This window comes from Perna viridis, chromosome 2 (assembly GCF_037379345.1).
Source record: "Perna viridis isolate PV_CMFRI_1.1 ecotype Kerala chromosome 2, ASM3737934v1, whole genome shotgun sequence".
Classification (NCBI taxonomy): Eukaryota; Metazoa; Mollusca; class Bivalvia; order Mytilida; family Mytilidae; genus Perna; species Perna viridis.
Window position 1 is genome coordinate 20,098,415 of NC_142446.1, and position 14,557 is coordinate 20,112,971.

At 32.7% G+C, this 14,557-nt stretch overlaps 2 protein-coding genes across 9 annotated transcripts in view; one reads left to right on the forward strand and one right to left on the reverse strand.

Annotated features, from left to right (window-relative positions):
- Nucleotides 1-6,426, forward strand: part of LOC148623982 (uncharacterized) — a 28,441-nt gene extending 22,015 nt beyond the window's left edge. For all 8 annotated transcript variants that reach the window (XM_088566365.1, XM_088566363.1, XM_088566367.1 and 5 more), the window contains 2 exons: nt 1,772-1,912; nt 2,517-6,426. In XM_088566365.1, coding sequence (XP_088422491.1) covers nt 1,772-1,912; nt 2,517-2,674 — 299 coding nt within the window. In that variant the 3' untranslated portion in view covers nt 2,675-6,426. The remainder of the gene's footprint in view (nt 1-1,771; nt 1,913-2,516) is intronic.
- A 2,722-nt stretch (nt 6,427-9,148) lies between these two features.
- On the reverse strand, nt 9,149-14,431 carry LOC148623984 (tRNA (adenine(58)-N(1))-methyltransferase catalytic subunit TRMT61A-like). The gene is made up of 3 exons (XM_088566371.1): nt 14,066-14,431; nt 11,843-12,109; nt 9,149-9,722 (listed from the first exon to the last, which is right to left on the reverse strand). Exons 1-3 carry the CDS (start codon nt 14,388-14,390, stop codon nt 9,247-9,249), a joined length of 1,068 nt encoding a protein of 355 aa, XP_088422497.1. The 5' UTR covers nt 14,391-14,431; the 3' UTR covers nt 9,149-9,246.
- Between the last annotated feature and the right edge of the window lie 126 nt (nt 14,432-14,557).

Consider the following 14,557-nt stretch of genomic DNA (forward strand, 5'->3'; position numbering starts at 1 on the left):
TACATTATTATTAATGTATGCAGGTTTTATTTTTCATGAGTAACCATTCTCACAGGCAATCTGGAGAAGTTTTGGAAGACAAGTCCCAAAGTAATTTTTGATTGGCCATTGTACCACTGGTTTGGTTTATTGCATTAGTATCTACATTTCAACTCTGTATGAAGGTGTATTCCCTATCTTGGGGTGGGGCTATACCGGTATTTCAATTATCCTTAACATCTCTTTGTCTTTTCACTTTTACACAAATGTATGTACAGAATTCTCAGTTTTTAGGGGACCAAATGGTTTTATATTTGGTATGCAATTTTTTTCTTGGTGACTTGTTCTGTGCCCCCTTGTAGCACGTCTACTGTCTGCTGATTATGTGACATTGTTTTAATGTTTGATGATCACATGTGGGTTTATGTTAAGCAGGACAAGGTATTCACTAAATTATGTTGGATGTCATATTTCTCATAAATTGAAAAAAAAAACAATTGAACTTCTATGTCTGTCAATGTACATTTCAGTTGTAAAAGGACCTCAAGATCGAGGACTTGCAGGCTAAACCACCTTACTGTTCTTGCAAAAACTCTCCATTCAAATTATATAGTCGTTCTTAAACATCATAGAAAACAATTCTTTCTGTTAGGTCCTTTCCAAGTACCATGAACCATGCTCCATAAATTGGAATTATAACTTTAAAATTCTTGTGGGTGCCGTTGAGGACTTTGCAAGAAAATTGATAAAACAAGAACAAGAAGACATTGATTCACTGTCAGAGTGGGTAAAGGCTGTGATGTCTTTAATTTTGAAACGTATGAAAGTTTTAAGTAGGTCACTTAGTGTCAATGCTACATTAGTTTTCAAAGACCCCGATGTAGCAAAAACAATATCTACTATACATGCCAATATGTTGTTGTACCAGCTGACAAAGCCCAACACAACTTTGTTTTTGTCTGCAAAATGCATTACAATCAATTTTAATTATCAGAAGTAGACAAAGAAAATAATAACAGTAATAAGACCTATACTGCTACCACACTTTTCAAAGAAGACATGGTGGAAAACCATAAATCTGTTCTATCTTCTTTTGGTCTCTTTCATGACTTTTCATTCCGTATTGTCAATTTTCCTTATATCTGCGGCAACATTCCTTCAGCATCTGCATATGGAGTTTTTATATCACAACTATGCTATGCTAGAGCTTGCCGTAACTATACAGACTTTTTGTATTGTTATTTACTTCTTACATTAGGTTCTTGAACAGTGTTATGCTGCTATAAGAAGTCATTCCTACAAAACTTTTGTGGTCATCATCATGAACTCCTTGATCGATATGCTGTATTCATCAGCACCACGAGAACCGTTTTGTTCAACATGTCAGTTTTTCTTTCCTGTTTCGTCTACCCCGGACTTGACTTTTTATGAGCACACCGGCTGATGTCTCTAGAATCTAGAAAAGCAGAGGACGCTTATCCTATCGGTGCACCTGGTCCATGTTCTCAGCTTTTAGTGGATTCCAAATTGCTCTTTTACTTTTGTTGCTTTGTACATATTATTTTGGTTATTTTGTGTTCTTAGTGTGTATGTCTGTTTTCCCTGTCTGGTCTTTGTCCCTGGATTACATTCTTTTGATTTTTTCCCTTGATTACTCTTTCATCAAAATTGGTATTGTAATGGGTTAGCAATACATATATGTATATTATAATTATGTTTGAAAGCAATAGAGGATAAATTCCTTTTTGATGGTTTACAATTGACATATTTGATAAGTAATAGAGTTTTCTAGTTTCAGATAACCCATTCCATGATTCTAACTGTGATACCTATACTCCAGTTTCTTTATTTCCTTCATTACTGGAGATAGCGCTCAGATATGTTTGTAGCCATGGAAATTTTCATACAGATTTATTGCCTAAGAGCTTACAAGGTATGTTTTGTTAATTTCTTTTTGAAGTTACCGAACTCTGATTACATTTACTGATTCTAATTGAGTCCTGTGTACTAATGTCTAAAACATTTTATTATTAATTTTTTCAATGAATTTGCTTATTCCTTATTTTACAATAGATCTGTAAAAACATTGTAAAACATAATTACATTAAATACTTGTGGTATATACATTGAAGTTTTAAGTAATAATCAGGTTCCTTTCCTTCATCTGTGGTGACTGCCTTTGTGATCTAGTTGTATCATAATGGCAACATTTGTGGAAGGTTAAATGTTCAATCCCTAGCTGAATCATTTCAATTTGTATTCACTGCTTCTCCACTAAGCACACAGCAATTAGAAGTTAGAGTGATGTCTGGTTGGTTTATTTAGAGTCGGAATGATGTGCTTATGTGGGTTGAGATTCAGGTTGTTGCTTCTATGGGCAAGCATATTTACAATTCAGCTTAGAGTATAGGACAAATTGGGTCAGTTCAGTTGTTCAGATGTTTTGTTCTGAAGTGCACGAAAAAGCTGCCATTTGCCATTAAATACAATCAATCAATCAATTTAACTGTAACTTGTTATACATTTTATATTTGTAGACACCCTTGAGAGGAAGAAAATTTGCACTGGTTGTGGTCATTCATATTTTACGTTTTACAAATCATCAATTAGACTAAGACAAACATCAGAGGGAAGCATTCCATTCTATTCCCAGATTTGTTCACCTCATGTAAAGCAGTGTTGTCATGCTCAATAGTGGAATTGTGTTTCATTTATTTATTTCTTAAGAGAGTATGTAAACCATTTCTGTTAAAAATTGATTAGTGCTATCTGATTTTAAATCAACTTAATTATTCTAGTCTTTACCCCTATTTTATTTTGTTTTTATACGCTATGAAAATTTTTTAATGTTTATTTTTTCTTACTTTCTTTCCTGTGTGTTTTTGATGAATAGTTTTAAAATTCTTATTAATATATCATATGCAAAATATACAAGTCAATTTAAAAATATATTGATATGGGGAACTGAATTTTTGTAAATATTTTTTAAAATCAAATAATGTAAGCATGTTAATTTTCACTATTTTCACGATGAACTGAAAACAGCAAAAAAAAAGTACCTGTGCAATTGATTTTTCACACTATATCATGCTAATAATTTTTTTGAAACAGCAAAAATTGATGCCCGCATGTTCATTTGACAATCCGCGAAAATAAGAACCGTGAAAATAAATATGTTTACAGTAGTTGTCTCATGTCCCTAAATATCTACTGTACAATTTACAGAAGAATAGCTGTTAAATGAGACAATAAATGCCCATGTTAAAATGAGTATAAATCTACCCCTGGAAGGAATTATTTCTTTTCTAATATGACAAATACGATAATTTTTGTAACAACATTTCCCTAGACATAGCCAAAATAATGTCTGTTCCATTTAACTTCCCCCGTATGGAAGTTGGATTAAATTTGGATATTTATGTCATGTTAAATGTGTGTATTTATATAATTGATTTCAATTAGATAGCCTCTCAGCCATTAAATCATAGTGTAAACGTTATTAAATGAGTTTTTTGTCTCAAAGCGAAAGCAAAAGACAAGAGACAGTGCTCAGGTGCTATAGGTGGGGTTGTACCGACATATACTGTTTGACGATATGAAGACGTCATATAACTTTCAAATAATTTAACAAAGGGAAAATTTACAAGTGACTGAATACTTTTGTACCAGTAATATACAGTAAGTTCTCAAACATTGCTATTTTATTTTTATCCAACCCAACTTTTGAAGTAGTGACAATATTTACCAATATATACAATGTTACTATGATCATCCTTAGTAAACTGTTACATTGTTCTGAAGGACAAGACTTTATTGTTAGTGTTGTTTTGAATGTACACTTTTACAATACAATTTTATTTTCAATTTCAAAAGAACAAAACAAGTGTTAAGTCTAGATATTCAGAACTATCTGTTATTTCATTGTTGGTATCATTAGAACATCAATATTAAGTCTAGATTTGGTAAAGTGAGTTCAAAATTTCATGGAAAGGCACTACAAATTTAAGACAGGATACATTGTCAAGCAGCTCAATTTCTAAGCATTCTTTTGTGAGTTTTCTACATAATGAAGTAATTTTAAAAAATACACATGAAATGGTTTTGGTTTGTGTAGAGAACTTTGAATGGAAGTACACACTAAGGTGGCTTGGTTTTGACAAATCTGGCCTGGTTAATACAAGGTATGTCTATTGTATATCTATCTATCAACTTTTAGATGATACATGTGTAGGTATATTTTGGGAATGCATCTATGGTCAGAATTTGGTGAAAACATTTCTATTATGATTTTATTTATTTGTTGTCAGTAATTGTATATTTCAAATAGCCAGTATTCTAGAGGTGTTGTTTATGTAAATTTCACTGTTATTGTACTTTTTGAGATAGTCCAGGTCTACATGAATTTCTGATATTTTCACCTGTTATAAAAACACCACCTAATTTCAAACAGAAATTCAAATTTGCAAGTATTATTATTTTTTAATTTTTTAATGAAAAGAAGTATGGGCATTGAGTCCTAGTTTGAGCTAGTATTCTAATATTATTTGGTAATGTGGGAAGATCATCCGGAGCTACTTAAATCACAAGTGAAGTTTTGTTTATAATAAAAGAAGTGCAGTTTTGCTGAGTTGTCATGTTCCGTTGTTGTACCTCATGTAGGGGTCAAATGTTTTTGATTCATCTGTCTATCTGTCCTTTTTTGATTAATTTCTTTGGGGAATTGTTATTAGCTATAAAAGCTTCGATGGCATTGATTTTTTAACAGAAATGGGTCGAGGTTTATCACTTTATTTGGAGGGCAACTTATTTAAAAATTCATGATTCAGGCTTGTAACCTGCATAGGTATCTAAACTGAATGGTTAGTAGTTGTAAAAGCTTGAATGGGATTGATTTTCGCTGAAATTAGTCAGGGGGACCATTTCAGCAAGCCTGCACATTTTCACAGAAATCAGTCGAAGGGGGTGGGGGCACTGTTTTTGGGTACTGAGACTGAACTTTTTAGGAGAGCAAATGTGGATACATGGGGTATTGTGAGCATTTTTTTTCAGCTAAAATATTCCTGTTAAAAAATAATGAATATGTTTGGAGTTTTGTGCAAGTAGAGACTTCTATAACTGCATCCATATATGTTTACTAGGACTTTTTTCTAGTTTTCCAATGCTCACAAATGAAAGATAAAAAATAGAAAAAGAATTTAGTCTGGAGTGCATTTTTCATTTCTTCTTAGTTCTTCTTAACATGAAGACTCAATCACTTTAAAAAGTAATGTCAGATGATTATTCTCCATGATTACTACATGAAGGATCTTACAAACTTTCATTATACTTTCTATTCAGATGACCATAATATGGGTTTATCAGATTTCAGCTTTCACAATAGTGGACATATTTTTCAAAAGAATAAAAAGCAGTAAATTTTTTATAATAAGTTACAATATGGCACAATATTTTGAAATTCAATTTCAGTTAAAGGTTCTGCTTTCAGGGGGCTTTTATGGATCACTTTATACCCAGTCATCTCAAAAATGATTGTTTGCAAGCATATTTCTTAAAGCCCTTGTAAAGGAGAACAATTTACAAATAAATAATAAAAATCTTAAGAAAAAATTTAAAAAACTGTTTCAGAAAATTATGTTTTTGGCCCATTTGGTACTAAGTAACTCAAAAACAGTGAGTGCTGTTCTAATACTGATTGACAGGTAGGGATTTCCACATGGAATCCAATGAAAAAATAAAATTTTCAAAATTAAACAGAAATTAAAAAAATGATTTTTAGGATGTGGCACAATTTGGCCCCCTATAAACTAAAAATGCTGAATGCTATTGAAAATCTGTTACATATTCATAAAAAATAATTTTATAAGAAACAAATTGAAAAAAGTATTGTCAAAATTGAATGAGAAATAAAAATACTACATGAATTTTAAATAAACACCTATTTTACCTCTTTAACATTACTTTAAATAGCAAGCTTCCTCTAGCAACAAGTAACAATATTTCAAAATTTGATGATATTTGCTTCACTACAACTTCAGTTATCACACATAAACTAAAAAAATAACGACAACAACTGCAAAATAACATAATACAAGCACAGATTTTGCAGTTGTATAAAAACCTGAGGATTCCGATAAGATGATCTGAACAGGAAGTAGAATGAAGTGCCACTAACTCTTACATGCAGTAACTGAATGGAACAGTTAGTAAATTGTTGTTTGTAGCTATTGAAAGTAAAGTAGCATTCACAAAAACTTCTCCAAGGAGTATAATTTTGTTTTTGATTGACAAATGTTGATAAATGTATCTATGACAAACATGTGAAAATGAAATCCCTTGGTTGTTTTTAGGATTGATTATTTAAATTTAAAATATTTTTTTTTTATAATTGGAGGACAAACTATGAATTGTTGTTCATTACTTGTTATACAAATAAAGAGGTGCAATATTTGTTTTGTTTCTGTTGTTATGTTCAGAATGTAGCATAGGCTATCTACCTGATAAATAATATTAAGTCTTTGATTCAGTTGTTGATAGTGTACCACACAGTGTTTTCATGTACTGTGGAAGTATTATTGTTCATGGTTTCGTGGGTTGGCAAACGAGGAAAATTATTTCCCAACAAAATGGAAACTTCCCATTTAATTGAGTAATAGAGTTGTTAAATCAACGAATTCAAGAATCTACTAACTGGTTTTTTTCCCCTAAACCACGAAAATTGGTATCCACTCATGTAAGTACTTTAACAGTATTCCCCCTTTTGGAATTAATTTAATACTGTAATACTGTTTGTCCACTCAACCTTTTTTGAGTTTCAGAGATATTAAACATTTTTAAGTACCAACAATCTCTTCAGTCAATGAACTTTAATTTTGGTTGAATAAAGCAGATGGCCTTTAATGACCATCTTGGGTTTTAATTACCCTAAACTTTATCTCCTGTGAAACAACAATCACACTTGTATGAAACCTTACAGCTTTGTTACCAGCATTAACAACCAGAGTACTTCTTCTCATGTTAATTATTTAAATTTTATAGATGAGAAATTAAAACAAGAGGCTCCCAGGAGCCTGAATCGCTCACCTGGTTAAATTTTTGCCTTTCAAGGGCAATAACTCTGACAAGAAATTGTCTGACAATTTTGACTCCATGAAGGCCTGGTAGGACTTACTATGAGGATCATTTCATCAATCAAAAGTTTCATTCTATCTGTTATAGTTTTCAAGATATTGACTGAAAACTGCAAAAAATGTAATTTTTTGCCTTTCAAGGGCAATAACTCTTATATGGAGTCGTCTGACAACTTTGATCCCTGGAGACTTTTGTAGGCTTTATAATAAGAAAAATTTCAGCAATTGAAAGTTTCATTCTAGCTATCATAGTTTTAAAGATATAGGCTGAAAACTGTCAAAAAAAGGATATTTCAGCAATTGAAAGATATTGGCCAAACCTAATGGTTTTGGAGATATATGCAAAAACTACTGTACGACCCCTATGTTCTATTTTTTGTCATGATGGCCATGTTTTTTAACCGATCAAAAATCCGAACGGTCATTTTGTTAAGGATACCCTGAAAAACAAAAAAAACAACTGTCATTGAATTCTGTACAGTAGTTTTTGAGAAGATTTTTGAAAGTAAAAACATCAAAAACAGCAAAAAACTTCCAAAAAGGTCAATAACTCCGACATGGGTCAACAGATTTTACCACTGATAGATCTCATCATGCTGAATACTTTTACCCATGTCACAATTTGGCTAAACCTAAGTTTTGGAGATATATGCAAAAATCTGCTGTACAACCCTTATGTTCTATTTTTAGTAACAGCGGCTATGTTTTTTAACTGATCAAAAATCCAAACGGTCATTTTTTGCAGGATACTCTAAGGAACAGTCATTATAAGTTTCATACAAATCTATTCAGTAGTTTCAGAGGAGAAGATGTCAGAGAAATTGTTAACGACGATGACGGACGCCAAGTGATAGCAATAGCTCACATGGCCTACGGCGAGGTGAGCTAAAAAGGAGTTTTTTGTTGATATTTTTTTTTATCATTCTGAAAGCAAAGTATCAAAAAAATTATTGTACCAAATTAATAAGGAACAGGAATTAAAAACCCCTTCTCAATGAGTGGGTGGTATAATGGAATCACTTTGTCCTGCTTTGTGGAACTATACCACTTTTTACTAAATGAACTAATAGAGAAAATTTTCGTCACAAAAATCTCAGCTTCCAATGGATGGATTTATTTCAAACCTGGTGTGTAGCTTCATATAGGTGAGGCATACTTTGTATGTAATTTCAGTTGTTCTCCTTTATCAACTTCCAGTATGAGTAGGGGTATATCTACCACAAAAGTGTGTGCAGCTTCCAGTATGAGTGGGGTATTCCTACCACAACACTGAATACAGCTTCCAGTAAGATTGGGGTATACCTACCACAACATTGCATGCAGCTTCCAGTTTGAGTGGGGGTACCTATATATAGTACAACAGTATGTGCAGCTTCAAGTTCACTTAGTTGAGTGAATAATTCATTACTGAATAGTTCTTGCCTTATAAAATATTATCGTCCTATTAAAGTTGTGTCCTTTTGGACTTGTTTTTGAAAATTAACCAATCGACCTTCCTACTCAACAGTTCAAAAAACAAGGTGAGACTAGATGTGAATGATGATCGTAAGTACCTATAGTCAGAGTCTACTTTTTATGTTAGTGTGTGAATATTGTCTACAAAATTGTGTTTGTTATCTACATCCTGCTATTTACTATAAAAAAGATAAAAAGATGTATTTTAGCATCCCTTACTCAAGTCACAATTTCTTGAGGTTAGTCATCATATAAATGCAGTAGTCAGAAATCCTTGCTTTAAAAGCTTTGCATCAGTTTGCTTCAATGAAGGAAACTTCAACTCATGTGAAATAAATAAACATGTTATATATTTTGAAATTTGGATGTTGCTAGTGTGAATAGATTCAAACAACTACATAATCTATCTTTTAGCAATAAGCAATAATATATATTATGACCCCTAGCCTTCCAATAAAATTTCATCAATATCTGTTGTGTGATTTAGGAAAAGCTGTGCTTACAAGGCAGACAGGTGATTCCTATGTATCTCCAAACTTTGCGAGGGATTTTCATTATGGAAGACTATTTTGCCTTAAATAATTATAGATTTTCAATATTTATTATCTATGATGCATATAATATATCATACTGTCTTCTGGTCACATAAATTATAATGAATATAATTAATTTTTTTAAATCATATCTAAGATGGATACAATGTACAGAAAGTTAAATAACCAGTGTGACCAGGCATGCTTTGAGGAAAAACTCCAGTTTTAAAGAAAAAACTATGATTCTCTTTCTTTCCAATCAGGTCATAGTCAGTCCTGTATTTACTTCTATCTTTCTCATTAGCTTTATCTGATTTTTTATCTCCAGAAAACTTTTTACTGCCACCTATTTGTTTCTCTGTACAAATGTCTGAAGAATCCTCATTACATTTTGTAACTTTGTTCTCTGTGTCAGATACACTGGGGTCTTCAACACATGTCTTTGATTCTGTTGATTGACAGGATGCTTTAAGACCAAGATCAGCTATAGGAAGGTTGACAGTTCTTACATCATAATTCTTCACTAAACACTCCATTGATGTAATATCACTGAAGCCAAGCTGCTGTAGAACTTCACATGTTCTCTGAACTTGTTCTATACATGGTGAAAATGAACACAATCTACCACCTACAATGGGAAAAACTAATATTTGTGTACAATTACATCAATGATTAGATGGTACATGGTTGGGCCATACATAACCATACAAATTTTTGTTTATTTGGCCTTACAATACAGTACAGCTCACAGCATAGTCTGATAAATACCTGGCATACCTCATACCTGGCATTAAATGCCAGGTACAGCGATCGAATTTAAAGGGAATTACCTGCTAAATGCACATTGAAATTCAAATTTGCTAATAGAAATTATTTCCACATGCTAAAATTTGCTAATGGATTTCTATATGTCATATAGGAAAGTCCAGATAAAAACCAAAAAACTTAAATTCAGTGAGTGTAAATTTTTGGTACTTGCTAAATTAAGCTTGTGGAAAAATACTGAAATTCAATCCCAGAGGTAATTACTGGTATTGCCCATTATCCTTTAATTAACTGGACCCCAGCATCACCTGTGGTTCCAATATACAACAGGAGTGTACAGGTAAAACCTTCCTTGGTTCTGCCAGCACTCCTCTGTATTAGAAGTCACATTTAGAAATCAGGGTTCTCCATGGAGGAAAATTTTACAGCACAATATTTTCCTGGATGGTTTCAAGATATAACAACTTTTCATTTAATTGTTATTGGGTTATGTCAGAATATGATTTTCATTTCATTAATGGCATTCTTCCCTAACCTTGTAACTTTTTTTTAGCTTTACAAATTTCATGTACATGTAAATGCATTTTAATTCTGGCCTTAAGAATTATACTGCCAGATGCCAATTTTCAGAGAGTCATTATAATGAAACCATTATGTAGGCACAAAAATAAAATAAATGTGAATGAGTCAAAGAAGTTGACATAGAGAATGGTTATTAACAAGATTATGTTCATGACAGAAACCTAATCTACAATCATGAAAGCAGAGTATAATTGGTCAAAGCAAGTGCATATAAATTAAACAGTCCATATTTCGTCATCCTACTCTTGTTACTATGTTAAGACTTGGGGAGTTTTGATTGACACTTCCCTTAGAATTAGTTTGTGGAGTAACTAATTACAAATGTTATTGGCAATGTCATAATTATTTAGAAATTGGCTTCAGCAGAGTTCGCGAAAACATTTTTCTGCTGTCGGACATAGAACTGACAAAGGCAAATGTTTTGTCAGTCCAACTGAAAATTTGCTGGTCCCATGTAATAAGACTTCACAAAATCTTTTTAACCACTGTCAGTCATGGGACCAGCACAAGAGGTTGAAATGCTGGTTGTACCCAAATTTTACCTGTCAGGATTGGCAGAACAGGCAATTTTCGTGAATTCTGCTTCAGTAGTAAAGTTGTTGTGATTTACTGGTTTATTTAAACAGTAATTGACAGGTTTCTCTAAAATAATGGTATGCCGATAATAACAATGGTAATAGTTAATCATGGCTGACAACAATTTCACTGTGGCGGTGATTTCTTAATCATGGCAGAGAAAATTTTAACCATGGCGGCCTGCCATGCTAAAACAGCTCATGGAGAACCCTGAGAAATACACATGCAATTTCAGTGTTACATGTCTTATAAAATTCAGAAGAAACTTTTTTTTAAAATGCTGTTAATGTTTAGCAAGAACATGTATATTACACTTGTTCTTGGCCCTTTTGTGCCCATTACTGATAAACGCTTCAGGTCATAAAGCAAAAAATCAATCCCAGTCTGACCTTAATGCTATTGTACACTGTGATACAATATAACAGAGATCCATATGCTTATTTTTGGGTTTAGTATATACATGTAGTTTGATTTTAAGACAGGTTTATTTCGGCCACTTTTAAGCCCCTAATTCAACAACGGTTGGGGCCATAACCCTCAAAATCAATACTAACCTTCTTATTTTGGCTTAGAATCTTGTTGTTTAAAATATCAACCAACTAATGTTCAAGATATTGCATAAAACCAAGTGTCTATGGACAACGACACAAAGGACAACAACAACCAATTGTTTGTGGTTGTATCAAGTAAGAAAAGAGTTTTATAAACTTCTAATATAATCAAAGGCCTTGAGATTAAGCCTAACCATAATCTCTGACACTGCAAAATTTTCCATTTGTTGACTAATACGAATGAAAATGGCCAGACACTGCTTCAAACATGTACCTTCTTTCTTCAAAGCTTTCTTCGCACTTGGTAATGCATCCCATGGGCTTGGTAGATCTAAAAATACTGCATCAGCAATCCCATCTAATTCAAAACCATCTTTGCAAACATCCCTGTGTTTCACTGTAACTATGTCAGAAACACCATGCTCAATGAACTCCTCTCTAGCTTTCTGTGACCTCTGTTCATGGAATTCGAATGTATGCAAATGTCCACTTGGAGCAATTGTACGAATAAGTGCATGGGATAAAGAAGCACTTCCAGTCCCTGAAAATATAATGCACTTATTTCTGGTACAATGTACATGTATGTTGATTCCAAGTTCCTACAAGCATTACCGAAGATGTTACATTGCACATTTGAGAGATTATTTTAAAGCAAATTGAATAAGACATCTGGGCAATTACACAAATGTATATTTTCAACAGTTCAATGGTAGATGTATAATTAACAGGTTTGCCATGATCAAAATGTTTGTAGCTGTATAATAATTTTGTTATAATACAGTTCAGTGTACAATTCAGAAAATATAGTTCTTGTCCATATTAAATAGAGAACCTGTTCTGGACTGGTGCAGTTGACCAAAACCGGTTTCCAACACAATAAGGATCCATACAATAATTATATATTTTACACTCATCTTAACTGTATAATTCTGTTGTTTTTTTTTGTTTTTCTAGTGGACCAGAAATGTAGATCTTTCTTTCATGCTCAAGATCAAATTCCCAAATTTAAAAAAAAAACAATTGATAATGGCACGTCACCTTAATCTCAGTTTGTCAATTTCGAATATATATATCCACTATTTTCAAGTTATCTACTACCCTTACATCATGATACTAAGTTAAAATGAATGATTATGCCCATATATAAATAGTGTTTGAAACACGTCTCAAAGTATGACTATTATTGCTAAATTATTATTACAGGATTATGCTTACTTGCAATATGGCAGGTGTCATTGGTGGAACAGGACATGCTTATCCTTCAAGAACACCTGATGTCAATTCTGTTTTTTTTTTGTGGGAGTTCATATTGCTGTACTTTTGTTTAATGTAAGATGTCTTGTTTCCCTTATTGTAATTGTTTTTATTCAGTTCGCTTAGTTATGTATGTATGTAGATCATCCTTGTTCCATGTGTTTATGTTTAGGCCATGTTTTGGGATTTTGAGGTATTTGAATATTTGAATCATCCCAGTGCTGACACTTCGGTATTTTTTTGGGCAGATATTCAATGCCAGTAGATTTTTTCAAACAATAAATATGTATGCCAGTCAAGACTTTTCCTCTGGTTCTTACTTTTCATCCTAATTGGAACTAGAGCCTTTAGAGAGCCTAGATCACTTACCTTGTCAAAAATAGTCTTTTTTGCTTTCTAAAGCTCAACTCTTGACCTTATTGTATAATTGTCAAAAGAATCATTTAATCAATAGAGAGCAACTTAGTTATCCATCCAGATCTTTGTGAAAATTTCGGCATAGGTTTGTCTCACCATGCTATTCAATTTTACTCCCATGAACATTGGTTTTCAAGTTATTTCCACAAATCCTCAATTTTTATTAATGGTGGCTGTTTTTCAACAGATCAAAAATTGTTAAGGATATCCTAACAAACATCCATGCCATGTTCGGCTACATTCCATCCTACTAGTTGTCTCAGAGGAAAAAATTTTCAGTTGGAAATGTAAAGTTTGGGAAAAATCGATTTCAGGACCCATAACTCATTCATCTGTCAATGGATCTTTCTGAAAATTTCTAATATAACTTATCATACTGAACGATTTTACCCGTCAGATTTTAGTTATAAACCTTTTAAATTACTGTTTTAGAGCTATTTGAATAATTCTGCAATTTGACCCCTATGGTATATTTTTAATAAGGGCAGCCATGTTTTTTGCCAGGTCAAAAATCCCCAAAATATTTGGTTGCAATCTGTCCAGAAGTTTCAGAGGAGAAGATGTTTGAAAAAGTTAACAGATAACGACAGTCAACAGACACATAGCAATGCACATGTACCTTGCATTTTTATCCAGTTACACTGTTGAATTTCTTTTTACATGTATCTCATGTCTTCCTCACTTAATGGACATGAAAATTGCAAAATCTTTTATTCAGAAAGTTGACACACTGTTTTCTTGTAAAGCACTAAAATAAGCTATAAAGAAACAGTAAAATTTATTTGACAACTTGAACACATATTATATATGACTATGAAAAGCTCACCTGATTCAACAACTACAGATCCTGGCTTCAAGTCAAGTTGCAGAGTAACAAGACTTATATCGGTTGAGTACAAAATTTGTGTCCTATGTGGTAGATTCTGTGTCCACAGCTCGGGTGTTGGATATAAAACATACAAATATCCTTTGGGACATTCAACTCTACTGCCGTATCTTACTCCAATTAGATTCGACAATCTAAGGGCTCCAAATTTGGTCTGAAATGTCTGTCCTTTTACAATCTTAATAGCATGTGTATTCTCGAAACCAAGGTATAGAATGACAGTGTCATTTTCTTCGATAAAAGCTTTGTATTCTTTAAAACTCATGGTGCTTCAAGGGACTAATCTCGACAGGGGATAGAACAGCTGATCATGCTACATCTATGATAGATAGCCATTTCGACTCTTGATAAACATGTCCTTTTTATCGTAAAGGGATAATCCCCGTGAACCCAACCCCAACTCATCAACTCTAATATGATTTTCGGGTATTC